Source organism: Mauremys reevesii, linkage group 4 (genome assembly GCF_016161935.1).
Source record: "Mauremys reevesii isolate NIE-2019 linkage group 4, ASM1616193v1, whole genome shotgun sequence".
In the NCBI taxonomy this organism is placed as follows: domain Eukaryota; kingdom Metazoa; phylum Chordata; order Testudines; family Geoemydidae; genus Mauremys; species Mauremys reevesii.
Window position 1 is genome coordinate 95120748 of NC_052626.1, and position 27841 is coordinate 95148588.

The window sequence follows — 27841 nt, forward strand, 5'->3', positions numbered from 1 at the left end:
TACAGTGGTGCAGCTGCACTGATGTAGCGCTTCCAGTGTAGACTAGCCCTTAGTAACTTAGATGGCTAAGTGTTTCACTCCTGACACCTGCCTGGTCATGTACATGGTTGTATTCCTATAATCAGTTTAGCACAGATTTTGGGGAACTGTTTCCAGGATAGGCAGGCCCCAGGCCCCCCCACTTCTCCCAGCCATGTTTGTGTCTTTCCTGCCTTCCAGCTTTTTTAAATTAGGACTTCCAGAATGTTTACATGCAGGGCACTCTTTCCCCAGCTGAGGTACTATGGGACAGCTGCTCATACTTTCCCATAATGCACTGATATATAAACCCAGTTAAGCAGTGGAGTAGTAGAATGCACAATGAGATGGCAGAGAAGTGGCTGTAGGGACACTAACTAAACTGTTATTTGTACTGTGTTAGAATGGCTCTTTATCAGTGGGTTTGTTTAAACTTGATTTTTTGAATGTTAGCATATGTTAATTAACATGATTGTGAAGTCTAATGTAGACAGGACAGACTTTTGTTGCTAGCATGTTTTTAACCCTAGGTTGTAGCCTGTCACTTTCAATTTTTGAAAATATTTCATAGTCTTCCAGTGAAAGTAGCTGAGTTTATAAATGCAAATACTTAAAATAAAAATAAGGCATTTGCAGATGTTCCCTCCCAAAATCTTCATGGAATCTAAAGGGTGGGATTACAGATTCTTGTTTGCAACTTCTGCTGCAAGTCTCATTTTCTTGACGGGCCAGTATTATTTTACTTCCATAATGGGGGAGGCAAATACAAGAAGATATGTTTAAAGTCCTGAAATTTTGATATTCTAGAATACAAATTTATTTTATTACTTATTTTTAAAGTAGGCACTGTCTTCTGAAATCATTTGTTAATGAATCCATTTAGAGCTTGTTCATTTTGAAATGTGCGTCTAATCCTTGCTACCCTCCAAAAATCAAGACTTGCAGTTTACCTTATTTAGTAACCTCTTAGCCAACTTTACATCCAGAAAATGTGTCTTCTTATTGCAGCATATTTTAAGCTTAGCAGAAAAATGGTATTGCAGTAGTTTCTCTGTACCAATTTTTTGCCTCATTGGTAGAAACTTTTTCCTCATGGTCTGCATCTAAGTAGGATGTGGAGAAACTCTAGACCCCTTAAATTCTTTTTAAGATGTAGATTTTTAGGATTTTCTTGGATGTCTTTTAACTAGCATTGACCAACTCCTCTTGGAGAGTCACTATCCTTTTTTTAATTTGGTGGGGGTCTAGCATCAAGATTAAACAGTGATGGCATGAGGCTTATCATTCTGTTGTGTTTAGGCTCTTATGCTACACCCATCACAGAAGGGGAAACATCTGTTATCTGCTGGCTACTTACCTTTTGAGTAGTCTTTGAGTCTCATCTCCACTTGGATAACTTCTAATCAGCCTTTTAAAAATATTTCAGAAACTGGCTTGTCAAGTTTGTGCCTCTAATTATAGTGGAGTGCACCATCTAGTTTGGTAGTTCTTAATTGGATCATAATTCCTACCACCTTTTCTGGTGAGGATTGTTCTTGAATCTCTTCGCTTTTCTCAAGCAGTCCTTTCTTTAAGCTCTCTTGGTTGAGAGTACTGTTGTTTGTGGCAAGCTGGCAAGTAAGGGGATAATTCAAGCCCCATCTCTTGGGCACAAACAAGTAGGAAAGAGTGATTTTCTTTATCTGATGTAGGCCTCCTAGGCTGATTCTTTATACCTCAGTAATTCAGTACTTTCTTTTTAGAAAGTTGCTTGCATTCTATTATCAAATATGAAATTCTATAAAAGGATCAATTCATATCTTCATTCATGTCTATATTGGCAGCAAAGAGTCCTGTGGCACCTTATAGACTAACAGACGTATTGGAGCATGAGCTTTCGTGGGTGAATACCCACTTCATCAGATGCATCGATCATGTCTATATTGATAGTCTTCCTAGAACTTTCAACTAAGTCAAGAGTGCAAAAAAGAAACTATGTGGAATCACTCCCATGCCAAGCTGTCACAGTAGTAATCTAAAATTTTGATGCATTTAAAGTGCCGTAAATTAATATAAGATTAAGAATATTATTAGGTAATTTTAGCTACCCTCTGGAATTATGGAGCTTGAAATCAGTTCTTAGTACAAAAATATTTTCACTTGTATAAATAAAACTTTGTTTAAATGCTAAATGTGCCAGTATTAAGAAAACACACACTGTTTATTTAAACAAAGAAATGTAACATATGACTTATGTTGATTAAATCTTTGATCTTACACTTACAAGTTAAAATATTTTAAAACAAATTTCCTTGTCTGTTACTAGCACTGTAGATTTTTAAAAAACTTCTCAGCTTTAAGAAAGTAGCTTACTACTTTGCTTGCTGGGTTGCTGTGATTTGTGGGTTTTCATGTTTCTATTTCTCTCAGTTTGGGATATCAGAAATTGAAATCATTTTCAGGTTTTCTTCAGTTGCTAGCACGAGGCTGAACACTTCAGGGGAATGTTTACTTCAGGGGAAAAATTAAATTTTAAAATAGTATGGTAATGTTTGTTAGTCTTACATTTTATAAAAGCTTTTTTTTACAAAACTCATTTTTTTGGGGCTAAACTTGACCCTTTTTAATTTCATGTTTTTTCTTTTGAAGGTGCATTATGCTATTTTCTTTTGTTCATATATTTTGTTGAAGTAATTAAAATATTTTGTTTTTACTTTAAAATGTGCTTCACTTGTAATGGTTGGTTTATCGGAGATCTGCAAGGGATTCTGTGAATTCAGGTTTTACAAACCAGGAAGTGATCAGTAGCATTTTTCTATAGGTTGATTTGCAGTGATATGAGAATAATTGTTTGATTCTCTAAATGATACTGCATAGATACAGAAATATGTGAATGATATAGTAATGAACTGGAGGTAAATAAAATTAATCTAGTTTTGTGTATCTTGAGTATAAAAATATTTAAAATAATTTTATATAGAAACATACTGGGTTATTTTTCAAAATCTGAATGGTCTTACAAGTTGCTCTAAGATTGTCAAATGCTGAATAGATTGTTTGTTTTTTTTTGTTTGTTTTTAGTACACCATCTCGTGTTGCTAAAGGAGTAGACAATACCAGAATGAGCCTACATGGTGCTAGTGGTGGACATGAGAGATCACGAGACAGACGCAGGTCAAGTGACAGATCACGAGACTCATCCCATGAAAGATCAGAGTCTCAACTCACTCCATGTATCAGGAATGTAACTTCACCAACAAGACAACACCATGGTGGTATGTTGGAGATTAATTTGTGTTTCAAAAACGTAATCTTTTAATCTACTCCTTTTTTTCTTTTTGTAGAGCAGACTAAGGAAAATTTTTCTTACAAGCAATGATGTCAGAATTATGATATATATGTGCTCAAATTCCTCAGACTAGGAAAATGCCTCTCATGGACTAGAAAGTAATAGTAGTTTTAGTCCAAAACTCATGTTTTCCACTTAGGCATACTGTGTTGCTGATTCATGTTTGGCCTGTGGTTCCTGTTTTGATATGATGCCCTAGTACATAGGATCTGCACTATTCTGTTGAGTCATAATAACCAGAGAACTCTGCTGAAGCCTGGAGTGTATATATTTTCCCCTACTGTAGCACCTTAAATATTTGAAGGCAGGGAGTGTGTCTGGTAAATACTTCCATTAAAGAAACAAAACAAAACATTATCTTGTTTTGTAAATTGGTGAACTCTCTTTGAGGTATAAAGTATTAAACTCTGGAGACTCTGTGATATAGTTGGCTTTTTTTAAAAATGAAAACTCAGCCTCTCCATACCTTTCAAAGACTGGCTCCCTGCCTTCTGGGAGGGTGACATAGGAGAAGGAGCTGGTGTACCAGATGGAAACAGACATCGTGGGATGAACAAAATGCTAAATGTTTCTTTGAGTCTGGCACAGCTGATGAAATATAGCCAGAATGACTTGTTGGATATGATTAGCCCTCATGTCATGTCAGTAATAGAAACATAATGTCAAACAGCTGGATTTTTATAGGATCTCAAATTTACACATGAAATCTTACTTGATTCTAGCTCTGAAGTAAACTGCATTTTTCCAGTTCCAAAAGCAAGCTCGGAAATGAGCATCCCTACCTTGCTGTTTGTGGGGTGTAAAACAGTCTAGTCCTACTAAAGTTTGTGTGTTAACATTTTAAGGCAATAGTGGAACTGTTGCAATACTGGGCAAAGCGGACTGTTGAATTGGACTAACTTACTCCTAAATTCTGAACGCACTTTCTTTCTGAAGAGCACAAGTAGCATTGCTTCACCTGACTACTATAGGGTTGAGAGTGAAAGTGAAGGTTTACATTTTCATTCTTTGTTCCAGTAAAGCCATAGTTCTCAATGGCTAAAGCAGAGTAGTAACAAATTTCTATGAGATAACAGTAGATTGCGACTTATAAATAAAACCTGGTCTCTGGGATAATCCTCACTAGCAGAATGAGGAAAGTTAAATGGTGTTGGTGGAAGGAATGCTGTAATTTTTTCCCTTCAAAATGCTGTAATTTTTTCCCTTCAAAATGATCCTCCATAGTACTAGTGGTAGACATGAGAGATCATGAGAGAGATGCAGGTCTAGTCACAGATCATGAAAGAGCAGAGACGCAACTTACTCATGTTTTTATATTTAATAGAGGTGACATTTTAAAGGTTTTTAAATATTTTCTGCAATTACTGGGCTGTATTTTCCTTTGCTGCACTGAGTATGATTTCAAAAATAGGTGACTGCGTATAGAGATGCTCACTCCATGTGGTGATTACTAGAGAGTAGCTGTTCAACCTTCTGTTTAGCTGTGACACCGAGTACCTTTCCCAGACTCTAAAGCTTGTCTCTCTCAGCAACAAAGTTGGTCCAATAAAAGATATTACCTCCCCCACCTTGTCTATCCAGAATTGAGGCAATTGAGAACAATCCTTAAGTCCCCAAATCCAACAAGTGCCAATGTCCTCTTCAGCAGTGTTCCATTCATTGTCAATTATAGGAATATTATCTGGCTCCCAGAACTTGAAGGATGCAAAGTCATCTGCCTCTTTGCTTTTGACAAAAGCAATCAGTTTTCTAAGTGCTACTTTAGGAACAATCCTGACCTTTTCTAACATGCAATTTTCTGTTAGTTGCCAAGAAATGCAGTATTTGGTTTAAAAAAACCCACACACTTTCATTTCTTTTTCAGTTGGAAACAGATGACGCATACAAATTATAGGCCTGCATGTAGGGCCCCATCTTCTGGAGTCATGTGATTATATCAGAATCTGAGCTTTTATTTTTTTTAAGAAATATCAAATATCTGGCTATCACAGTTGTGAAGAAGAACTTGAATGAATGTAATCAATGCAGTGAGGTCTGCAGACTCAGGCAGGCAGAGTGAAATGATAGCTTTGAGAGGCATAAACTTCCCAGGTATCTCAGTAGTAAGCTTAAATACAAAGTTCCCCCTTCTAGAGTAGGTATGTATGGGGGTGAAGGAGGTCCCCTGTCACCACCGTTTTCTCTGTGGGTGGGAGAGAATACCTGCTACTACTCCTTCTGTTCCTGAATGGAAGTGGGCCCCTGTGCTTCTGCCCCTAAGAATGGAAGGGGTGACTTGGTCACAGCATAAGAACACAAAGCATGGTGGGTAAAATCCATGATATATATCTATTTTAAAACAAAGAAGCCAAAGCTGCTTTACTTCCCATTTTGTACTAAATTGCTAAAGTGGATGTTTTGTACTTGTAAGATTCCTAATTAGTGTCATTTTAGATTTTACATGGATTTTTTTTCTATGGAGAAATGTCATACTTAAAATGCTCAACTATGCCAAAAAAAGAGAACTCCAGGGTCTCATTAACATTCTTACTGTGAAAGCAACAGAAAATTGATAAGTAAATAGCCTTTGTAACTTTGTAATTAAATCCAACTTTTGACCTATAGAACTTCCACAAATTAAGAAGGCTGAAATGATTCAACCACCCAACTCCTCCTCCTTCAGGGTGTACAGCTGAAGTAACTCAGATTCGTGCTTCTGAATCGCTTCAGTGCTTTTGAAAATACCAATCCTAGGGATCTGACTTTACATGCCTGTTTTCAAACTTTTGGATTGTATATAAAAAAAATTCAGTAATTTTGCTAATGTATCAAAAGTCTCTAAACATTGCATTGTTGCTTATATTGTTCATTTTGTTTTGAAATGACAATGATTTTATGCTAGAAAGAAAGCTTTTAATAAAAATGTTAGCCCTTGATGCTAGAAACAGTTACGGTTCGTGTTTAATCTTATACACACAAGTTGTCCCATTTAAATCAATGGGATTATTCATGTGAGTAAAGTTGTGTCATCTGGCTGTTTGTAAGATCAGGGCCGTAACATTTAAGTTTTTGTTTTTTGCCTACAGCAGTTCTGTAATCTTAAATAATATATCCTATCATTAGTGATACTTAATACAATTATAAATGCTGTATTTTTATTATACATTTTAGTGTAAAATTCCATAGCACAGATTTTCAAATTAATTTTTACAAAGCCTCAACCTGATTTAAAACAGATTTTTTTAAAAAAAATAATCAAGCGACTTTTAAATCATTGGTCCAAGTGGTATAAATGGTTAGAGGCATGGAATGGTATGAAGAGGGAAAAGACTGAGAAAGTTTAGAGAGGAAACACACAACAAGGGATGTGAGGTATACGAAATTATGACTGGTATATAGAAAGTAAATGGCAATATTACAATGAAACTGAACAGCAGATGTTAAATTGATTCCCTCACCCCCACCCATGTATAAATGTTGCAGTATTTTGTCGCAAGATCTCATTGAGGTCAAGAGTTGCTTAGAAGTCAAGAGATTAGAGATTTTACAGATGAGCACATCCACAATAAAAGCGAGGATTAAAATCCTTTTTTATAATGGATATAAATCCTCATGCTCCAGGGCTTAAGTTAACCACTGACTGATAGGGTTAGGTAGAAATTTCCCCTACAGGCATGTTATTCCTCATTGTCCACTATGGCGTTTTTTGTTGCTTTTTGTGAAGTATCTGCTGCTGGCCTCCACTTGGCAGGTAACGAGACTACTAGGTGCACCACTAGTTGGAAGCATATAATAAGTCCTTTGACAGTTTCTGCTGGTCAGTGACTCACCAGAGAATAGTAACAGGGTTGATGCAGATGGTACAGAACACTGCAAAAGCTTAACTGCTGTTACAAAGCAATATTTTTAAAATATGATGCCTTTGTTTTAATTTGCTGGAAACTCAACTCATACAATACACTGAACCTCTCCTCTGAAAATGGAATGTTAAATTTTCTCAGGAACTCTTTCTGGGAGAAAAGGATGCTTATATCTAGGAAATGGCAACTTTGGTTGAAAATGTAGCAGGATTTGATGTGTTGTCAAATGTAAAATATTTGGGTTGTCTTATTAGTCTTTAGCTTTTAAGGGCTGGCTCTGCAAGCCAGTGTGTGAGTCTACTGCATACCACCATGCTGCTCAATAACTTCCTATGTGGAAGTATTGGTATGTTAAATTCCACCCTGGGACCTCCACTGTGCTGCAGCAATGTCCATGCAGGATGTTACTGCATAGTAAGCTAATGTGCTTGTAAGCGAGTGGCCAGGGCTCGACCCTCTCCGGGGGGATGAGGGGAGCCACCCCGGCTCACTACGCTCCGATTGGTCCGGGAAAAATTGCCTGGCAGTCCTAGCGGTAGTTGCCCGCCTGGTGGGCAAGGGGCTCGGGTCCTCCGGCAGGGCGGAGCAACGGTAACAATTGAGGGCCCGGCCTAGGTCAGGGCGGGCAACAAACACAGAATCAAAAAGCTCAGGCCTTTGGTTCAGGGCTGAGCAACAGTAACAGTTAAGGTAGTGGCCTCTTCAGGCCAGGGAGAGGGGGAGTCTGCCACCCCAGGGTGGGGTGGCAGGGGGGACGCAGGCCCTCTCACTCCACTGCGTCCCAGCCCGGGGCCCTAGCAGCGACTATCACTCCGCTGGTCAGTCAGTGGGGATCCTGACCGCAACACACTGACATAGGCTCCGGTAAGGCCGCAGCCTGACTGGGGTCGGCTGCCCCCGGGCTACTTCCGAACTCCCCCTCGGGACCTACCTGGGTCCTAACGTTGGCCTCTGGAGGGTCCACGAGCATGGGCTCGTTGCGGCCGGGGCTGGGTGGTAGGTCCAGCAGTTCCTTGGGGTAGTCGGGCCAGGATAGCTCCGGCGGCTCCTCCGGGTAGCAGCAGGCGCGGGGAAGCTCAGGCCAGTCCGGGCGGCTGCCCTGGGTCGCAGGGGCTTCCCAGTCTCGAGCTCGCTGAGGTACGTCCGCTCTCTCCGCCGGCTGGGGCCTGACTGAGTTCTGAGGGCCGGCTTTTATAGTTCCGGGTCGCCGCCTGACCCTTTGAGGGGTGGGCCCAGCACTCCGTGGCTCCGCCCACTCTGGCCTCTGGCTGGGCTCTCCCTCCTCTGGGCAGGAGGGGAGCCACCCCGCCTCACTACAGTGCTATACTTGCCATGCAATAACTTGTTGTGTAGACAAGTCATAAGACTTTTTTCAGTTAATCAGGTCACCACGTTCATGGTTGTTGTTTTTGTTAAATAAGGTAGATGGTCTGACGAGCTCTTGTAAACCTAAAATTATGACTTTCCTTCCCCTCCATTTCTGTTTTTAGATCGAGAAAAGGATCACAGTTCATCTCGGCCAAGCAGTCCTCGTCCTCAGAAAACTTCCCCAAATGGTTCCAATAGTAGTATTGGGAACAGCAGTAGAAACAGTAGCCAGTCAAGTTCAGATGGGAGTTGCAAGACTGCAGGGGAAATGGTATTTGTATATGAGAATGCAAAAGAAGGAGCCCGGAGTGTAAGAACCTCTGAACGAGTTACTCTTATAGTGGACAACACTAGATTTGTTGTAGATCCTTCGATTTTTACTGCACAGCCTAATACAATGTTGGGCAGGTTGGTATCATTATTACTCTGCACGATACAGTACTCTAAACATTTCTTGAATCTATTTGAATTGCTTTTTTGTAAACAAATGTTGAACACTCTTGTTTTTGTCTGCTAATGTTTTATCTTAATTGTTTTAATATTTTTTTTAAAAACATAGTTACTGTGTAAGTTCTACTTTCCTGTATTTCACTTCGCATGATTTTGTGACTGAGTTAGTAACACAATTAGTTGTATCCAAGAGAGAACATCCTTGTGAAATGAATAGTTAAAAAGGTAGTTAGGAATCTGTGAAATGGAAAAAATGGCAAGCTGTTTCTCAGAGAGGAAATGAAGCATTCAACTGTTAATGGAAGCTTTGCTTCCCCTTCTCTTGCCGTACGTTGCTTCGAGCCAGTCTGTTTTCTCATTTTTCAGAAATGCAGTCCTGCACTGTAGTCAGTTTACAAAGCAACTGGTTTTGCATTGAACCAGTGAGTGTTGGGATTATCTGGACACTTGCCCTTCTTAATTCATTTTTTATGATAGCAAAGCAATGAACCATACCTAACCTCTGGGATAACAGAGTGAAGGAAAGCCATTCAGGAAGATATGGATTATCTTGTTCTAGTCAGTTGAAAAGTCAGAATGGTGCTCAACATCCACAAATTCCTGTTTTCTAAAGTGACATGCCCTGTTTCTATGAGACTGAGTGACATGGCCTTGCAATGCAGATAGTTGGCAGTGTTTATTAGCAAAGAGAATCAAAACACTTAAAGAAGTGGTAAATTGTTGAATGAAAAATTATCAGAGGCATTGCTTTAATATTCAGTGTTGACTTTAATATTTTGTGTATTTTTAATAAATTTAATGGGTCAGAAAAGAGCCTTTGGGTCAACCTGCATGGCGCCAGGCACTTTCCCATTTCCTATGTTTAAGGGTTACTTTTTCTTCTTGATGAGACATTCAGGGGTCTCTCATGCTGGAGTACCAAATTGTTGTGCTACTCTGTATTTACCCTTGTGCGACATGTTCACGTGAAACATGGCTGTGTCTCAGCAGAGCACTCATGCTGTCATATTTTTAAATATGTCTGGATGGAGGTTCTTGCCAAGGTGTAGGTGGTAAAAATGATAAATAATCTCATGCTTTGTTTAAATGACCAATGGGAGGATTAAATAGTAACTTTGTTGTTGTCCTTTTGTGATTATGTGCCAAAAGAACAAACACAATGAAACAAAACAACTGGAATTAAGGCAAAACCAGTCTCTTTAACCGTCTTTATTCTTTATTATGAGGTGGCATAATAGATGAAAGGAAATGTTTTTGACATATGTGGGGAGTGGGTGGGAAACAAAATGCATTTCAGTATATAAAACAGCAAATTTGTCTCCTTTGTCATTGACTTAGGGGATAGACATCTAGTGAAAAAATACTAAAGCTCTTGTGTAGTTGAGACATCATTAGGTTAGTCTCTCCTCTAGGGATTGGTCTAATGAACAAGCTTATTCTGTACTTATTCTGTAGTTCATAAGTAGGTTATTAGTAAAAATGTTGGTCTAAAAATAACATGTAATGTTGCTCCTTCTCCAGCACCAGTTGGCAGGGCATTGAGCAAGAACCGCTTAACCAGAGTCTACTTGGAATTGAAAGTTACCATGGTGAAGACTTATTCTTTGCCTAAAGCCTAATAGAACCTATTGGACTCTCACTTTCATAAATTAAAAATATTAAACTCACTCATTAAACAAGGGCATGGATATGAATGTAAAGGCTGCCCTCCTATATTAATACAAAAGTTACTCAGATTAGGCATTTGCCCTTGATATGCAGAACTTTTTTTGGGGGGTGGGGAAACTGGGTGCATTTTTAAAGTAATATGTCCAATGGTATAAGATGGATAAAAGCATAACACTTTATGCCTTAAAGCCTGTTTGTGAGTTTAAAAAAAAAAAAAAAGCAGCGTTTCAGCTTTGTGTCTGATATAAAATAATGGATACAGCTTGATGTTTATGAAAAGTGTAAAAGCAATAGCTGGAGTTTTCAAAACTGCTGAAAGTCTATCCTCTTTAAGATTGTGGTCTCCCTTATTAATGAAGATCGGCAGTTTTAACTGGGAAGCACAGCTAGTAAAACTGTACTTCATAGGAAATATCCTTCCATAATATGCACATAACTCCTATTAATACATTGAGTAGAGTTTTAAGAGCACTTGGATCACTATTTCCCCATGTTAAACTTACATTTTTAAAATGATAGCTCAGGAGAATTCCACAGTGGAGAATTGTGTCGGTGCTGCTTCACTACAGAATGCTTTCTCGGTTTCATTAGGCTGCTACCAGCAGTGTTAATTGCAATGTGTGCAATCCTAGTTACTTTCCCTTTACTGCTGCCAGTACTTGTCAATGTGCTATGTATAGCAGTGGCACAAGCAAAATCCTCCACTGGAAGCACTTTATGGGGGGAAATGGTAGGAACCAGAAGTAGAGGTAGGAGGATGAACTAAGAGATGTGAGCAGAGCCCGGTAGAATGGGGAGTATAATGATAACATACCTGAGATTGGGAATGAGCTGGATACCCCACTTTGAAAACTGGGAATGCTGCAGAGGCAGTGCCCTCAACCTTCAGGAAGAATGTGTTCCTCTTATTATTGTGTAGCAACCACTCTCCGATCCTCCAAGCCTCCTTATAAAAGTATTGCAAAATAAACATCAACATGAACGTTTTGTTTCAACATGAAACGTTTGAATTTTTTTTGAGAGAGAATTTTTTTTCAGAATTTTGTTTTGCAGGAGGTTTTGAAATTACTTGTTTTCATTCCAGTTTGGAACTAAATCAAACTTTGAAATGTCCATGAATGGAAATTCCAAGTTTTGGCCAGCTCTGCTGAACAGTGCACAAATATCTCCTCTTGTATAGGGTCAATAACTTCCAAGCTGGAGTGTGAATTCTTTGCCATTACATCTGCAGTTTTAGCATGTTGTGCTTCATCTAAGTTTCTTGTAAATCTGAAGTGAGTTCTCACTGAATTGTCATTCTGTTCAATAGGATGTTTGGATCAGGCAGAGAACATAACTTCACCCGTCCCAATGAAAAGGGAGAATACGAAGTAGCTGAAGGAATTGGCTCAACTGTGTTTCGTGCTATTCTGGTGATCTTTTATTTTCAATAGTACAATTTAGCCTACAGGCGGTGTGGATTTTATAATCCCTGAAACTGGAAAAGCTGAACACTTTCTATATTTAAAAACTACACAGGCACATAATAGAAGTTTGACAGAGATCCTGGTGAGGCAATATTTCTCTGCTTGATGTGACTTTTAAAATACAATCTTCTATAAATAAGTGATTATATTTCCTTTTGAAAGAATACCTTGATATGGAAATGCTCCTTTTATTGTTAAGTGCAGTTGTGCTTCCAGCCAGGTACTCCAGGGGTTTGGCTAAGCCTCAGGAATCAAGGATTATGAAAGATTTCACTTATTTTTAAACAGCTTTTTTGTAAACTTAAAATCCAAAAAGCCATTATGGCTTTATTTTATTAGTTCTTGTTCTTGATTCTTTTGCAGTGGATGAAACAAGTTATTTCAACAGAACATACTGTAGGTGGCAGTTACACTTGCAGAAAAATGTGAAGTGCAGTCTGCAAAGAAAATTAGACTGCCTTAAACATTATCACAATGCAGTCCGGCTGCAATACTGCTTTGTTGGCTGAGCTAGAGTGGTAGAAACTGAGTGAGGTGTAAATAGTAAACCGTATAAATAAATGTCATACTTAAATGTTCAGTTTCACGAATTTGAAATTTAAAATAAACTTAATACAGCTAAAACTTTAAAATGACTTTTCACTTGAGAGTGGCCCTTCTATTCTGGAAACTCTGAGTCTGAGGATAAACATATTTTGAACATATTAATCATGTGGTTCAGTCTTTGTTTTTGAAGATTGCAATACGAAGCATTAGGATTTATGAATGTGGAAAAAGTCCTTTATTGGTGAATGAAATGTTTCTATCAGCAGATGGTTTAGTCTAATATTTGTGCTTTTTCTATTTTATAAGGATTACTATAAGACTGGGATAATACGTTGTCCTGACGGAATATCTATTCCTGAACTAAGAGAAGCATGTGACTATCTTTGCATCTCCTTTGAATATAGTACTATCAAATGTAGAGATCTCAGTAAGTATGGAATTTATTACAATAATTGTAGTGTACATTTGTTAATTTAAATGTACACATAGTTTACTTAGTCTTGATGTTACTGTAAAATATTGCAAGAAAATCAGATGAATAACCTGGAATGTGTAAAATGTTGTGGGGGATCAAACTTTCTCTTTTCTACTCCCTCCTGTGCACCAGATCAGCACAACCCTTGTAACAGGTGCCTCTTTAAAGTCCTTATTTATTCATGTATATCCTTGTGTAGACAAGTTGAGAAATATCAGCAGTTGGTTGACAGCAGAGATCTTTTGGGAACAAATTCATAAGGTGAAGTTAATGAACAGATCTCCCCATCATTTGTTACTTAGAACGTTGGTCATTCTCTAATTTCAGTGTTTTCACAGTAAAAGTGACAAGCTGTCTTGATGAGAAATGGATGTATAAAATACAGTGTTTAGCATCTATGACGTATTTTCCAGGCTTAGAAGAGCCAATACTTAAACACGTCTTTTGGCCCAAATAGGGTAGACACAAAATTTTTAATAAATAAAAAGTGCATCCTAGATAGTATTTCAAGTTTTTAAGCAATATACTGGCACACTCATTTTTTCCATTCATGAGTCTATATTTCTGATACTTGTAATTTCATATTAGTGTAAATATCCCACCTAGAGGGAATTCCTCAGAATTGAGACCGGAAGAAGAGCTCTGTGTAGCTTGAAAGCTTGTACCTTTGTTAAGTAAAGAGATTCTTTTCCCCAAGAATCAGGCAAGCACAGACAATACTGAAGGGGGTTTATTTGTGGTACCGGGAAGACTGATAAACAGCTTCAAAGGTGTGAGGTTACAGTGACCAATTATATACCTTTCTTTTATCACTTGATTTGCATTTATCTTGTTCTTACAAAGACAAGACAAACGTTTCAGAGACAGAGACCACATTTAACATGACAGTGACAGGGACAGAACATAGGCATCAAACTGTTTTGATTACATCAATTATTCATGAATACCTTAAGGCGAAGGGGTGGGGTGGGGAGGGCGTGAGAGTTTACAATATCCAGAGGGCTGTGAAGGGAGGGTTTGTTCTGTTCTAAGAGCTGAGTTACTGGGCTGACATTTGACCATATAAGTTTATCAAGTATTTACAGTTGTCAGTATCCTTGGGCTTCTAATGCATTCCTGCTTGATATGTGGTTTCTCTCTTAGCTGTTAGCTAAATTTTAACTCTTGCCTGACACCTTCTACCAACAGAAGTTAGCCAGATAAAAGCTATTACCTTACATACCTTGTTTCTCTCCTATCCTGGGCTGCTAGGATATTGTAAACTTTTTTTTAGCAAATACGAGGGGAATTTTACAAATCACTATCATACATGTACCAGAAATACAAGAAAAATGTTATCACTTAATGTAGAAAGACATGGTTGCATAACCTAGTTATCAGGTTACTCTGTTTGACAGGAGAATAGCAAATTGCAAGACAATCCTTCCTACACAAACCTTGACACATTATTTCTGGCTATTTAAATTGAAAGGCAGTTCTGCTTTAGCTCATACTATTAAACTGAAGGAAATCTATCAGGCCACTTAACAGTCAAAGGAATTGACTTATGCCTTGTTTTTTACGTTATGGGTGGATGTGTGCTGCTGTTCAGTTTTAATTCCAGCCTGCAGTTCTCTACCATGATTCCCAATGTCAGTACGCTTTTCATGGGTTTGATTTCAGGTGCTCTTATGCATGAATTATCAAATGATGGTGCTCGCAGACAGTTTGAATTTTACCTTGAAGAAATGATTCTTCCACTGATGGTAGCTAGTGCCCAAAGCGGCGAGAGAGAGTGCCACATTGTTGTGCTTACGGATGATGATGTGGTTGATTGGGATGAAGAGTATCCTCCACAGATGGGAGAGGAATATTCTCAAAGTAAGTCTGATTTTATACTTGTATTGAATTTAGCTCTACCAAAGTGCTTTGTTGACAATGTATCAGTATTAAACTCAGGCACTATCAGAGCTTTACAAGATCCTCACCGCTACTAGTGCGCAGATGATTTGTATTTGGTGTGATGACATGCTGTATCAATTGAAGTCAAGAAAATGCAGCCATGTTAAATTGCACTCTGTTCAAAGACAGGAATAAAATAAAGGACACAAGCAGTTGAGGGGGAAAATACTTTCAAACAGAGCTAGTTGGAAAGCATTTGAAGAATGATTCCCATTTTTGGCCAGTTCTACTTTAAAATGAAGAATTGGTTTACAGAAGATAAATGGATCGAGTGCATGAGAAAATGTTCTCTTACTTTGTTATGAAAACATTTTTAACATTTTGGTCCATAAATAAGTTAGAAACAATTGATAACGAATTCCCTTCTGCTCATGCGCAGTATCTTTGTGCAGTTTGAAGTTCCTTTCCAGTCTGAGTACATGGATTCAATTAATTTTAAAAGTTGACTTTTTTGTGCTCTAACAAAATAAAAGGCCCTCAAAGGCTTTCTTTAAACTGACACTATGCAAACCTCTCAAGTAACTTTTGTTAAAACTTTACCAAAAACTCAGTCAAGGTGAATTTTAATCTTGAGAAACTTGTGTTTCTTCTCTCTCCCTTCCACTCCTCTCAATGTTTGAGGGAATGAAAATAGTTTAGTTGAAAATAATTTCAGACAGTATGTGTAGGCGTGGCAGAATTTAATTTTTATTTTTTTTAATTTCAACGGAAAATACTAATGTTTATTTTTAACAATTTTTTTATTTTTATTAATTTAAATTTTCACAGTTGGAATTTATAGTCAGAGAATAGAGGGGTCAGACAATGACAGATGTTGAGATTAAAAAAGTTAAAGCCTTATAACTGTTAAAACACATGGTTAACGTGTCATGTCAAGATATACAAAATAAATAAACTTAAATCACTAAGTTCGCAAACAGCATTTTTCTTTCTTTGCTTGTCTATAAATTTTAATTATTAATGGAAATATTTTTGTCAGTTTGTGTACATGGTGACATTGATGTTTACTGACATTTATCAATAAAAATCTAATACTTCCAAGCCCAAGTATAAGTAATGTCACTGTTCTAGCAGAGCAAAGCAAAGAAGACTGGTCAGACTTATAGCGATCTTAAGGAGGCAGTAACTGTCTCAATTTATTTAAGAAGAAAAAAAAAAAGTAATTAGTTCTGCTTTATTACCAGGGCTCTACTCCAGCTCCAGGCAAAAACCTGCAGCTCCACTGCTCCGGAGCTGCTCCACGCTCCAGCTCCGCACTCCACTCCAAAGCCCTGTTTATTACACACTCACGTTTTCTCTGGGAATCCTAAACAGCTTGTGAAGGGGTCTTTTTTGTGTGTAAATCTCTGCAATTCCTGTTTTTCGAGAAGTAACATAGCTTGAAAACAGGAAAGGGTCGTGGACTACTAACCTAAACTACTGATTAGTCTCCTCTGTATTTAGCAGGCTACTTGTCAATGGAGTGTCTGCCCTTTTAGGAAACTTTTTTTCTCTAAAAGAAATAACCAAAGCTTAACTCTAATCCACTTGCTAAGTAGATTGGCAAGCATTTTAACATGTGTGCAGGGCAATCTGTCCAGCTGCGGAACACATCTTAGAACTTTACCTTTCTTGGGATTCATTGTAGTTTAATTTACACTACTGACTCTGCCATGTCTCCATTCTGAGTGCCTTCAAGAAACCATCAGTCTATAAAAACATGAATGAAATCAGTGGGAGAAACCATCCAGACCATCAGTTGACAATACCCTGTAACTGTTTTTGAAAATATGCCTTTATTTTTCTCCTATTTCAATCTTAGTTGACTTATAACATCCTAGGAACTTTTTCAAAAGTTTCAACTGGAATTATAGATTTAAATAGGATGATGGAATATGAGCTCATGATCCACCCATATGGTTGAATTCTAGGTAACTTTACGTTGTGGTGTTTATCAACTCCCTCTGGCCTCATTTGTAAACACCACTTAGACCATCTTCATTGTACAACTAGAGGCTAAAAACTTCCAGTACAACTTTTTATTAATCTCTGAAATGCAATTTCCCCAGTTATTTACAGCACAAAGTTGTATAGATTCTTCAAGTATATTGAAAACAGAGATGTGGCCAAATCAGTTCTGAAGGAAAGGGGGCTCAAGAAGATTCGATTGGGTATTGAAGGTAAGAGTAATTTTCATTGCTTCCAAGCTAATCCTTTGGCAAAGGGCATTTCTGTGCTTCTGCCCCTCTGTACAGCCACTGTCCCTACCTTGCTATATGAGCTATTGTAAGTCAGTGGTATTAACCTATTAGTCTGTTTTATGGTGGAAACTAATTTGTTCAGCCTGTTGACTTATCTTGTGTCCAAATTCTAACATACCTTCCCACTGCAGAGCTTTCTTTGACTTATCAATGAGTGGATGGTTGAGCTGCATGCTGTGATCTTAATTCTGGATTTCCTAACTTTCAAGTGTTTTCTTTGCAATCTAAGTAATCTCATAATGGAGCTTTTTAATGTAAAATTATATATAAAAATATTTCCCATGACCTGCTCACATAGACAAACTGACCCCTCTCATAGTCTTCTATAGAAGAAAGCTGCCGTGACTGGGCTGTGGGGGAAGAGAGAGGAAGGAAGGAATTGGGTCACTCTGAACTTTAGGGAGCTTTAAGGATCTTGTCCTCTGCCGTCTACTCTGCTCGTAGAAAAATAGGAAAAGCTTTTTTAACTTCCTGAACACTGGTTTTCCATAAAGAAGAATTTTGTAACTCAAAAAAGCAGTAAGCCAGATTATATGGAAATTGTCAAGAAAAATTCTCCCCCCAAAGTAGTTTGAACAGTGTTGGCCAGCTGTATTCATGACGACCTTCTTCTAGCCTAGAAGGGCTGGACTCTGTTCCCTTTAGACCTCATTAGCACAACTTTGGTCAGGCAAAGGGCAGCTGAAGTGTTTAGTATCCCTACATTTTTAGAGCATGAGTGCAGGAACAAGAACTGAGTTAGTCTTGAACTTGGCTCCCAGAAGCCCAGTAGTGGTGATTTAAGGAAAGCGAACTTGGTTATGATCTTAAATAAATAGTCCCACAAATGCAGCGTCTGGGCCCCACTGGAGACAACTTTCCATATGTAGTAATGAGAAATAAAATATCACTTGACTGCATCTTTCTCTTCCTACCCCCAAAACAAATATGGAAACCAGTTTTGCTTTGCTGCAGAATTTATAGTAATGTACTATTGTCACTAGTCAGTGTTTGAAATGAGGGGAAAAATGCTTGGGACCCAGCCTGGAGAACTCATGGCAGTATATTATTGTTTCACCACTCTGGGGGTTCACATCTCAAACCTCATCCCTTGCTCACCAGGCCAACAGTGCTGTGAGGGAGCATACCAGCATTCTGTCTGGAGGGGAGAGTTACTAACATTACTTTTGCAGACACTCTCTTCATTAGGTCTAGAAAGACTTACTTTAGTAGTAAATGGCCTTAGCATTTTTTCCCCTTGAATTTTGGCTAATGTTTATAAGTTTTTGTGTTTGGTTTGTAAACTGGGGAATGCCTGGTGTTTAAAAAACAAAACAACAAAACATGATGGTGTCGGCATCATTCTGTATGCTAATCTGGAAATGGACTTGCTTATCTACATTGTGTCCCAACCTTCCGGCTGAGTGGTTGTGCACATGCTCTGAAGCTGAGCTGGTGAAGGAGAACTTTGAGCTAAGTAGTACTGGAAACTTTAATTGTCATTTTGTTCTAATATTTTTAGGTTACCCCACATACAAAGAAAAAGTGAAGAAACGGCCAGGTGGGAGGCCAGAGGTGATTTACAACTATGTCCAAAGACCATTCATTCGGATGTCTTGGGAAAAAGAAGAAGGAAAGAGTCGGCATGTTGACTTTCAGTGTGTAAAAAGTAAATCTATTACAAACCTAGCAGCAGCTGCAGCAGATATCCCCCAGGACCAGCTAGTGGTAATGCACCCCACACCACAAGTGGATGAGCTGGATATTCTACCTATTCATCCTCCACCCAGCAACAATGATGTGGAACCGGAGGGACTAAACCCAGCACTCTGATTCAGATTCTTATTCAAACAAAAGCATGCTACTTTGAAAAGTGACACTCTCTCATACTGCACTGCAATTCCAGCTTTTCTTCATTGTGTAACACAGTGTTTAGGATATTGCAGAATGGGCTTTCTTAGAGACCAAAGGAGTATCTAATCGTGGTTTTTAAAGAGTACAGCTAAAACATCCTGAAGTTCCAGTTATGTACATGTATTTGTTTGAGTAGGTTTGCGATATTGGTTATTTGTATGCTGGACTGTCCTTCTCACGCTAGGCCCATCAAAAACAATGGGATCTGCTGGCTACTGTACATTCAATATTGTTACATGGAAGGCAAAATGCAGAATCAGAATTGATAGTAGCACTTTATGAATGGCTGCTTGATAAATGGATTCTCAAAGCCATGTTTTATAAATGTGTTGCACAATGCTAACTCTAACAAAGTGCTTCTATCAAAATCTTTCTACTCATTTAAATGTAAATAGTTTGCTCTGAATAGATGGATTCTTAAATGTATTGTATATGATTGAGCACAAAATGATTACCACTGGGGTTTTTGGATTGAGGACATTATTCAATTACCCGTTTAACATCCTGCCCAACTCAAATTTCTCCAGTGAATTTTTTCACTTGTTTGTAATGTGAGCTATGTTCAAGGATTGTGAACAATTGATAGGGGGATTTCTCTTAAATTTTGCCTTACCTGAATTTGTTGATGGAAATATTTATTTAGTAAAAGTTTGTAATAAGTGTCATGGAATAGAAAAATGCAGATGGTTCACTCTTCATTTATTAAATGATTGTAAATTCAAGTTTTTCATTCAAATAAAATTTCCATTATTTTAATCAGTTTGACACGAGTTATCCCTTACCAAAGATTACGTATACTAGGTAGAAATTCCAGTGACTGACTGTGCACTTACTCCTTCTCCACCTCTAGTCTTAGAGGAGGAATGTAATATGTTAATGATGGAAGGAATGGTGTCAGTCTTCAATTTTTCCCTTCCTTATCAGCCATCAAATACCAGTTAGGAATCCTAGCACTGGGGAATCTACCTTCTGAATCAAAATATTAAAAATTGTTCGCATCTTGACACCAACTAGATAAGAGGTTGTATTGCTGGGGAAGCTCCTAGAGAAGCTGTTTTGACTACAGGACATACTTACATGAGGCAAAAATGTCAAACAATCTGTTTCTCCTCCCAAAATAAAAACCTGATGACATTCCTCCATTAGGAAGTAATCGGTTGTGAAACTAAGGCAATACAGTTAAACTATAATTCTCTCCATTTTTCAAATGGATGCACTTCCAAAGATAGTTCATGATCATTTTTAAGTTACTGGAATTATAGAAGAACCAAATCTATAAAAAAGCTAACATCTTAGAAATGTGTATATGAAATTAGCTGAAAGCAATGGGCTGAGGATGAAGCCTTGGGACTGAATGTTTCTCTTTTTTTTTCCATTTTGAAAGTAACAAGGCACAATCTGTGACTTCTACTATACTTCTTAAGCGGGGTCTTATCAGAAATTTTTATAAAAAAGTAAATGCTGCATTTTAGAACAAGGGAAACGTATTTATTTTAAAAATATTTAACTGTCTAATACATTACACTTTAACAATATTTATAGTAAAGGATTCTGACAAGAAAGAATAAACAGCTTTATGATACAATTAGTATAAGAAATATCCACATGGGGGACTTTTTTGTAGTGTAAAAACACATCATACATCTGAAATGACCGTTTGCATATAAAAGCTACCAATGATAACAGTGCTGAGTTGCACAGTGATTAAAAAAAATTCAAAAAGAACAGAATCCCAAAATATACAATTAATGCAAGCTATACACAGCTAACCAAATCCATAATGCAAGAACACTGTAGCATGTTTTATCTCCACTTTGTCTGAAATGACACATGGTAGGATGAGTTGTGTGTTCTGATATGGCTTTTATGAAATTTATACATAAAAGCTATTCTCATAATCCAAGCTTCACAGACTGTAGAACTCCACCAATAATGCACTTTGATATTCAGATGCTGAATTAATATGTAGCATTTACAAGGGCCATGGTAAGTCACTAAAATCCACAGGGCCTCCGAGGCCTGCATCTGCTTCCAAAAGACTCATTATAACTGCCATTGCAGCTTCATCGTTGCTGGGGCTGCTTGATCCTTGGTCGTTGTCTATCATATCTATGCCTATGTGAGAGTTCTCCCCTGTGAAAGTATTAAAAGAAAACTGCAGCAAGCATTTAAAATGATTTTATGTTGTATAAAGTGATTGCTCAGAAAAATGTCAATCATTAACTGTGTTGGAAGTGAGCATGCTAAACTGCATTCTGATAGGTAGCAGGGGGGATATTTGATGGCAAATGCCCTCTTCAGCATACAGTACAGAGCTGGGATCTCACTCCGATGACAGAAAAAATCCCTATGGGATTTGTGCTAACTGTGGGGCTGAATGGGGAGTTAGTGGAGGACAAGGGCTGGGGGAGGTGTCTGAAAGGGGGAGAATATCAGGGTGAACAGTTTCAAGTAACTAATGTGCCAGCCTGGTGGGGGGCCTTGGCCACTTCCAACTCACTCTATTTAAAAAAAAAATCCAATGTCATTTTTTCAGTAGAATGAGTTGAAAATGGCCATTGGGCTGTTGAAAAGAAGCCAAACTTTTGAAGGATAGGAAGTGAGGGGCTCAAATAGTCCAAGGAAAATGTTTAAGTGTTGAAAACCATACAGGGTAGATGTTTAACACTATTTTCTTATCATTTTCCTAGGAAATTTCCTTCATATGGGAAAGATTCATTGTATAAACTACCATTTTATGTATTTTAATTGTTTTGTGAATGAGCAAGAGATCATGCCAGGGTGTGCATAGAGCTGAGGTATGTCAGACACCAGGTAAACAATAGGGTTTGCTGCTATAACCAATTAAGCTGTAACGTATTTATCAGCACCGAGCTTTAAAGGCATTTATTTCTAATTTCTTTTTGAAGACTATTACTTAGTCTTTATGTCCTAAAATGTTCTTAAGCCTAATTTTATTCTAGATAAAGTTTTGTGTAAAGATGATGCTTGGAGATGGTTAGAGTTACGTTTGTCATACCTCTCTGAACTATAGAGTTAATTGTATGACTGTGCTTACCAAGAATGGAGGAGTTGTCGGAATATGGATAGCCAGAATTATCCTGGATCTGCCCAGATAGTAAACCAGCAGAGGGAATGTCTGGAGTTCCACCATTCAAAATCTAGAAACAAATGAAAAATGTAAATTTCTAGAGTCCTGTGGTACTCATGCTGCTCTCAGCCTTAACCTATGTAGCACATCTGAAAAAGGGAGGGCCTACAGCAAGTCTTAGGATCCAAACATATGAACTTAAACTGCGGTCCAGTGAGACTTCACAGCAGGGTACTTTAATATTAATGTGGTGAAGATTGTCTCACATCTCTCCCCCAATCTACCTGCAAACCAACTTTGTTAGAAGTTAAACACCACCTACAACGTAAGATAATTGTATAATAGTAAGCATGAAACATTTTATCAATAATTTTAAGCCTCAGTGAGGAATGGGCAAAGATTATTTGCCCAGTGAAGGTGAGACGTGTCGAAGCAATGTCAAACACTGGAAAGTAAAGGAACTGCTATAAAAGGTACTGTAACCAATGACCTTTAGATGGCACTGCTGTCTTCAGAAACACCTGCTTTTTATAAACAACATTGCTTAATTTTTTAATATTTTTTTTTTGCAGCACTGGGTTCTTGCTATGGAATTTCTAAGTTCCACCATTTGTAAATTTCAAATAGAGCCATTTATAAAATGCATTTGAACTTCCCCCCACACACTGCAAGGCCAACACTTTTAGAGGTTGTAATGATTTTGTCTAACTCCTGATCCCTAGAAGGTGAGTATTTATTTGTAATCTGGGTAGTGCCTAGGTGCTGTGTGAACATACAGTTTACAGTCCCAGCCCTGAAAAGCATACAATCTCTAGTGTAATCCTCTTGCTACAGAGTGCCCTGGGGTTGCTTAGCTTGTTCTGGCTAGTAACATTCCATTGGTGAGTATCTGCATTACAAAGACCCTACCGGATGCCCTGAATAGAGATGGAGGGAGGTTGTTTTTTTGCCCCAACAGGAGCCCCTGCAAACAGCGGTAGCTATGTCCGCAGCAGAGTTTCTCCCGCTGACACAGCATTGTCCACACCGGCACTTAGGTCAGGGTAACTTATATTGCTTGGTGGTGTGGCTTATTCGCGCCCCGAGCAACATAATTTATACCGCCATAAACTGTAGTATGTACGTAGCTTGAGGCACATTCACAGGTAGAGCGTATCATAGAATTCAAATTCCCTAGGAGAAAATACAAAAAGCATAAAAAACCCCAAGAGTTCCTTGGGAGGAGAACTCACCCCCCTCCAAACTAAAGTAAAATGTTACTACAACTTCTACCTATATTACATAACAAAACGTAAGTGATTGTAACCAGATGCTGTTTCTCTTGCCCCATGAACCGCTGTTTGCAAAGGCTCCTGTTGGCTTAGATCATCTGCCCTAGTAGCACTACAGCGGCAAGCTGTGTAGTGTATCCATAGCTGTAGTCTGATGGGATTTCTATGTTTCTGATGCCACTGCTGGGATATTTATAATACTAACTTGTTTAAACAAAGAAAGAGTGAAGTACATGGCTGCTGTCACTGATTTGTCTTAAGTAATTTTATTCTCTTTCATAAGCATTTATTGAAAATGGAGCAAATAACTTCTGTTCTCTGTCGGTCATCTAGACCCAGGAAACTCTGATGATCAGCTATAAATTCAGAATTTGAAGTATCAAAATGTTGTGCTCTCTGAGTCACTGTGGTTTATATTAAAGAGACTGCATTGCCAACCTTTTGAAAAGTAATATGAAATCAGCTGTACTATAGTTTACTATTTTGCACTACTTTGAATGCCTGGCTTGCAAACTTCTGTGCCTACTGATTTAACAGCACGATTGTTGTTGTTTTACAGTTATATTTTCCTTTTGTACACTGGCTTAGAGATGTGTGAACTGCTATAGTTAGTACACTGCTGCCATTGTGGGTACAGGGAGAAGAAATTAAACTAGTAATTATTAAAATTAAATGTAGGGTACCACATCTGTATTGATTCTTGGCAAGGATATTTTCACACTGACATGTCTGGGTTAATACCTTAGCTATTTAGCTAAGGAGACGAAAATTCACCTCCTGACCAAGGTCATACTTAATCTCTAGTCTCTACCCAACCTTCTTATAAAACCACCATACAGATCAGCATGATTGGCTTTCAATGTTCAAGAGTACAGGACAGGCACAGCAAGGCTTATGTCCATTAGGTTACGTGACTCAAATCTCATTTTCATGACTCCTACGGTTACCACAAACCTAGCAAAAAATAAATCAGACTTGAGTAGAAGCCTGGGGTTGTCATGCCCACTCAACTTTGCAGCCTAAATGGATGGATCATCCATAGTCAAATGTATTTGTTGGGATGCAAAATCTAGACGATCACCTAGGTTCCAGGTGATGATGGCTTGTAACTGCTACATGCTGCCTGAGGTGATACTATCCCAACACTGAAGCGCTTTGAGTTGTTTTAGTGCCTGAGTGTATGATTATGGAATTAAATTTTTCATAAAGAAAAAGCAGTCAGCTGCTTTTACTCCTTTTACTTTAGGTAATCACTGTTAAAGGATATACATGTATCCTAATGAAAGAATATAGCTAAATAGTACTTCCAAAGAAGCACATGTAAACTTCTTAGTCTGCTTTCTCAGTCAGGCTCAGCATGTCCATGTCCTTTTCTAGCTGCAGCCTTTCTGTGCCGGGGTAGACCACAGCCGGGAGAGGTACTGTGCAGCTCCCCTGCTCCCTGTGGAAAGCCCCAGCAAGTGGGCTTTACCTTCCTCCCCTCTGCTGCTCTGTCCAAAGCCACCCCCCTCCCAGCCTGTGGTGCCAGGACTCCAGCAAGGGCTCCTCCTTTATGTGGGTGGCAAGTCCCCAGCCACAGGCAGGTTTGCCAAGCGCTTCCTTCCCTGGTTGCAGCCCCAGAAACCTGCCTGCAGCTGAGGCCTTTCTTCCCAAAAAAGTTCTCCATAAGCATCACATTATTGCCAATATCCAAATCTCATTAACATTAAAGTCAGTGGGATGGGACTGGTTCCTGGCAAAATGCTGCTAATAAGCAGAAGTTAATAGCAGCATTGCTATTAAGAGGAATCTACTGTATTTTAGGAAACTTATTTGAAATAATATCTCTACTTTGATAAAAATGCATTTGGGGATGTGAGAACTGGCACACTAAGTGTTCCCCAGTAGGTGGCGCAAGACAATTTTCTTTGAAAGTTGACAATTCTTCAGCAAGAAAGATTGTGTGTTTATTTTCAGAAAGGGCAGAAAACGTTATCCCTAATTTCAAAACTGAATGTCCAAATTTAAATACCTGACCTAATATTAAAAGTTTACCTACCACCTGCAGCGCTCAATGAAGTAAATAGGAAATGCAGGTGTTCAGCGTCTCTGAAAGTCAGACCACTTCTTTAGTAGCCCCACTGTCAGCATCCATATTTGAATATTTGTTGGTCTGGGTGTATGTTTTATCATATTGAGACAATGTTTAAGGTGACCAGTTTTGTAATAATCTGGAGGTCTCATTAGTAGCTTGTTCTGCTGTAAGCTTCAGACAGAGTCACTGTACATAACAGAGTTTCTACATGAGAAAGCAAATGAATGGAATAGATAAGAAAACTATTTACTTAATGAGCTGAGCCAAACCCAACGTGAAGGTGATATCCACTATTGCTTAGCGTGTGTCTTTTGCTTACCTCCAGCAAAAACATGTAATCAGGGCAATGGTCTGCTATTTTTCTGGGTCATTCCCTTGAACTGATACAACATTTGTAGTCTTGCATGCAGCGTACATTGTTTAGTTCATTCAATAAAGGGACTTTGTTAAAAAAAATTTAGAAGGGTACTAGAATATTTAGTATTCAGCATGCTTCCTATGGAAGTGCTTTTATTTCTGGAGATATTTAGCACAACAAGGTTTTTTACCATACTGTTTTTTAATTACCATTTTCACATCGACTCTTGTTGATATAGGCTTTTTTGTTAAGTCCCTAATGCTTATGACACAAGGCATAATGGGAAAACATCAATATTCTTGTGTAGATCTCAGAATCCAGATTTATTCTAGCACACTAACACACCAATGCACATGGAAGAATCTGGATATCAAATTATAGAGTAATTTGATACATATGTAAATCCAGTGGTAAAGAGGCAGAATCAGTGTTGGGATATAGCATAGCTCTTGATGGAATACACTGCATTACCAGGCAGGACTGAATTAAAAATTCTTGGGGCCCTGGGCACAGAATATCTTGAGTTCCTCTCCTCTTCCCAATAGGATTAAAAGACATCATTTGAAGGATTAACAGAATAAGGGATCACCGCACGCACGTATCGGTCTTAGATTGTAAACTCCTTCTTTTTGTTCTGTATTTGTATGGCACCTAACACAATGGTGCCCTGATCAATGACTGGGGCTCCTATGTGCTACAGAAATACAAATAATGAATAATTGCTTTCCTGCCTGCAGCTACAGCCGTTCTGGATAATGGCCTACTTCCTTACTTTTTCCCCACTAGCTGCTCTGGGAGATGGAAGCTAATAGTGGCTTGCAGCTCTATAATCTCTGATTAAATGTCAAGTGGTTTCACCAACAGTATTTTCCACAGCTCCTTGCTACAGAGAAGGCCCCAGGTAATCAGCAGCAAAATGAGCCTAAATTCTGCAGCAGTTTGATTCCAATATGGAGGTTTTTCATTAATTATGAAAATATCAGGACAGTAGTTTCATTGTTGATATTAAATTAAGTTCACACTATTTGTAGTTTCCAGTATGTCATGTTTTTGTACTGACAATGTATAATTGCACCAGAATAGTCTGTGGGAAAATTGGATCTGGACCTGTTGGGGTTTTGTCACCTGAGCAGGTATGTTAAGCATTTTGAGATGGTGCAATAAGCACATGTGTTGGATGTATCATCTAAAATGATAAATGGTGTTGACACTCTTAGGCCTGGTCTACACTACAAGTTTATATCGAATTTAGCAGCATTAAACCGCATTAGCCCTGCACCCGTCCACACAACGAAGCCCTTTATATCGATATAAAGGGCTCTTAATATCGATATCTGTACTCCTCCCCGCCGAGGGCAGTAGTGCTGATATCGGTATTGCCATTTCGGATTAGGGTTAGTGTGGCCGCAATTCGACGGTATTGGCCTCCGGGCGGTATCCCACAGTGCACCATTGGGACAGCAATCTGAACTCGGATGCACCGGCCAGGTAGACAGGAAAAGCCCCACGAACTTGTCAATTTAATTTCCTGTTTGTCCAGCACAGGTGACCATGCAATCCCAGAATCAAAAAAGAGCTCCAGCATGGACCGTCCGGGAGATATTGAATCTGATCTCTGTATGGGAAGATGAATCTGTTCTATCAGAACTCCATTTCAATAGACGAAATGCCAAAACATTTGAAAAATCTCCAAGGCTATGATAGACAGAGGGTACAGCAGGGACTCAACACAGTGCTGCGTGACAAGCCTAATGGAAAGCCAAAGAATCAAATGGATGCTCATGGAGGGAGGGAGGGGGGACTGAGGACTCCAGC

At 38.6% G+C, this 27841-nt stretch overlaps 2 protein-coding genes across 22 annotated transcripts in view; one reads left to right on the plus strand and one right to left on the minus strand.

Annotated features, from left to right (window-relative positions):
- The window catches only part of BTBD10 (BTB domain containing 10), a 48912-nt gene extending 29649 nt beyond the window's left edge, over positions 1–19263 (plus strand). For all 14 annotated transcript variants that reach the window (XM_039536784.1, XM_039536785.1, XM_039536798.1 and 11 more), the window contains 7 exons: positions 3079–3272; positions 8676–8961; positions 11981–12083; positions 12990–13110; positions 14821–15018; positions 17148–17258; positions 18841–19263. In XM_039536784.1, coding sequence (XP_039392718.1) covers positions 3119–3272; positions 8676–8961; positions 11981–12083; positions 12990–13110; positions 14821–15018; positions 17148–17258; positions 18841–19151 — 1284 coding nt within the window. In that variant the 5' untranslated portion in view covers positions 3079–3118 and the 3' untranslated portion in view covers positions 19152–19263. The remainder of the gene's footprint in view (positions 1–3078; positions 3273–8675; positions 8962–11980; positions 12084–12989; positions 13111–14820; positions 15019–17147; positions 17259–18840) is intronic.
- Positions 19264–21167: 1904 nt separating this feature from the next.
- The window catches only part of ARNTL (aryl hydrocarbon receptor nuclear translocator like), a 108388-nt gene continuing 101714 nt past the window's right edge, over positions 21168–27841 (minus strand). For 7 of the 8 annotated variants that reach the window (XM_039535236.1, XM_039535239.1, XM_039535238.1 and 4 more), the window contains 2 exons: positions 22291–22393; positions 21205–21365 (listed from right to left, as the gene is read on the minus strand). In XM_039535236.1, coding sequence (XP_039391170.1) covers positions 21205–21365; positions 22291–22393 — 264 coding nt within the window. Of the gene's footprint in view, positions 21366–22290; positions 22394–27841 lie in introns of all 8 variants that reach the window. The other variant, XM_039535237.1, reaches the window with a different exon arrangement.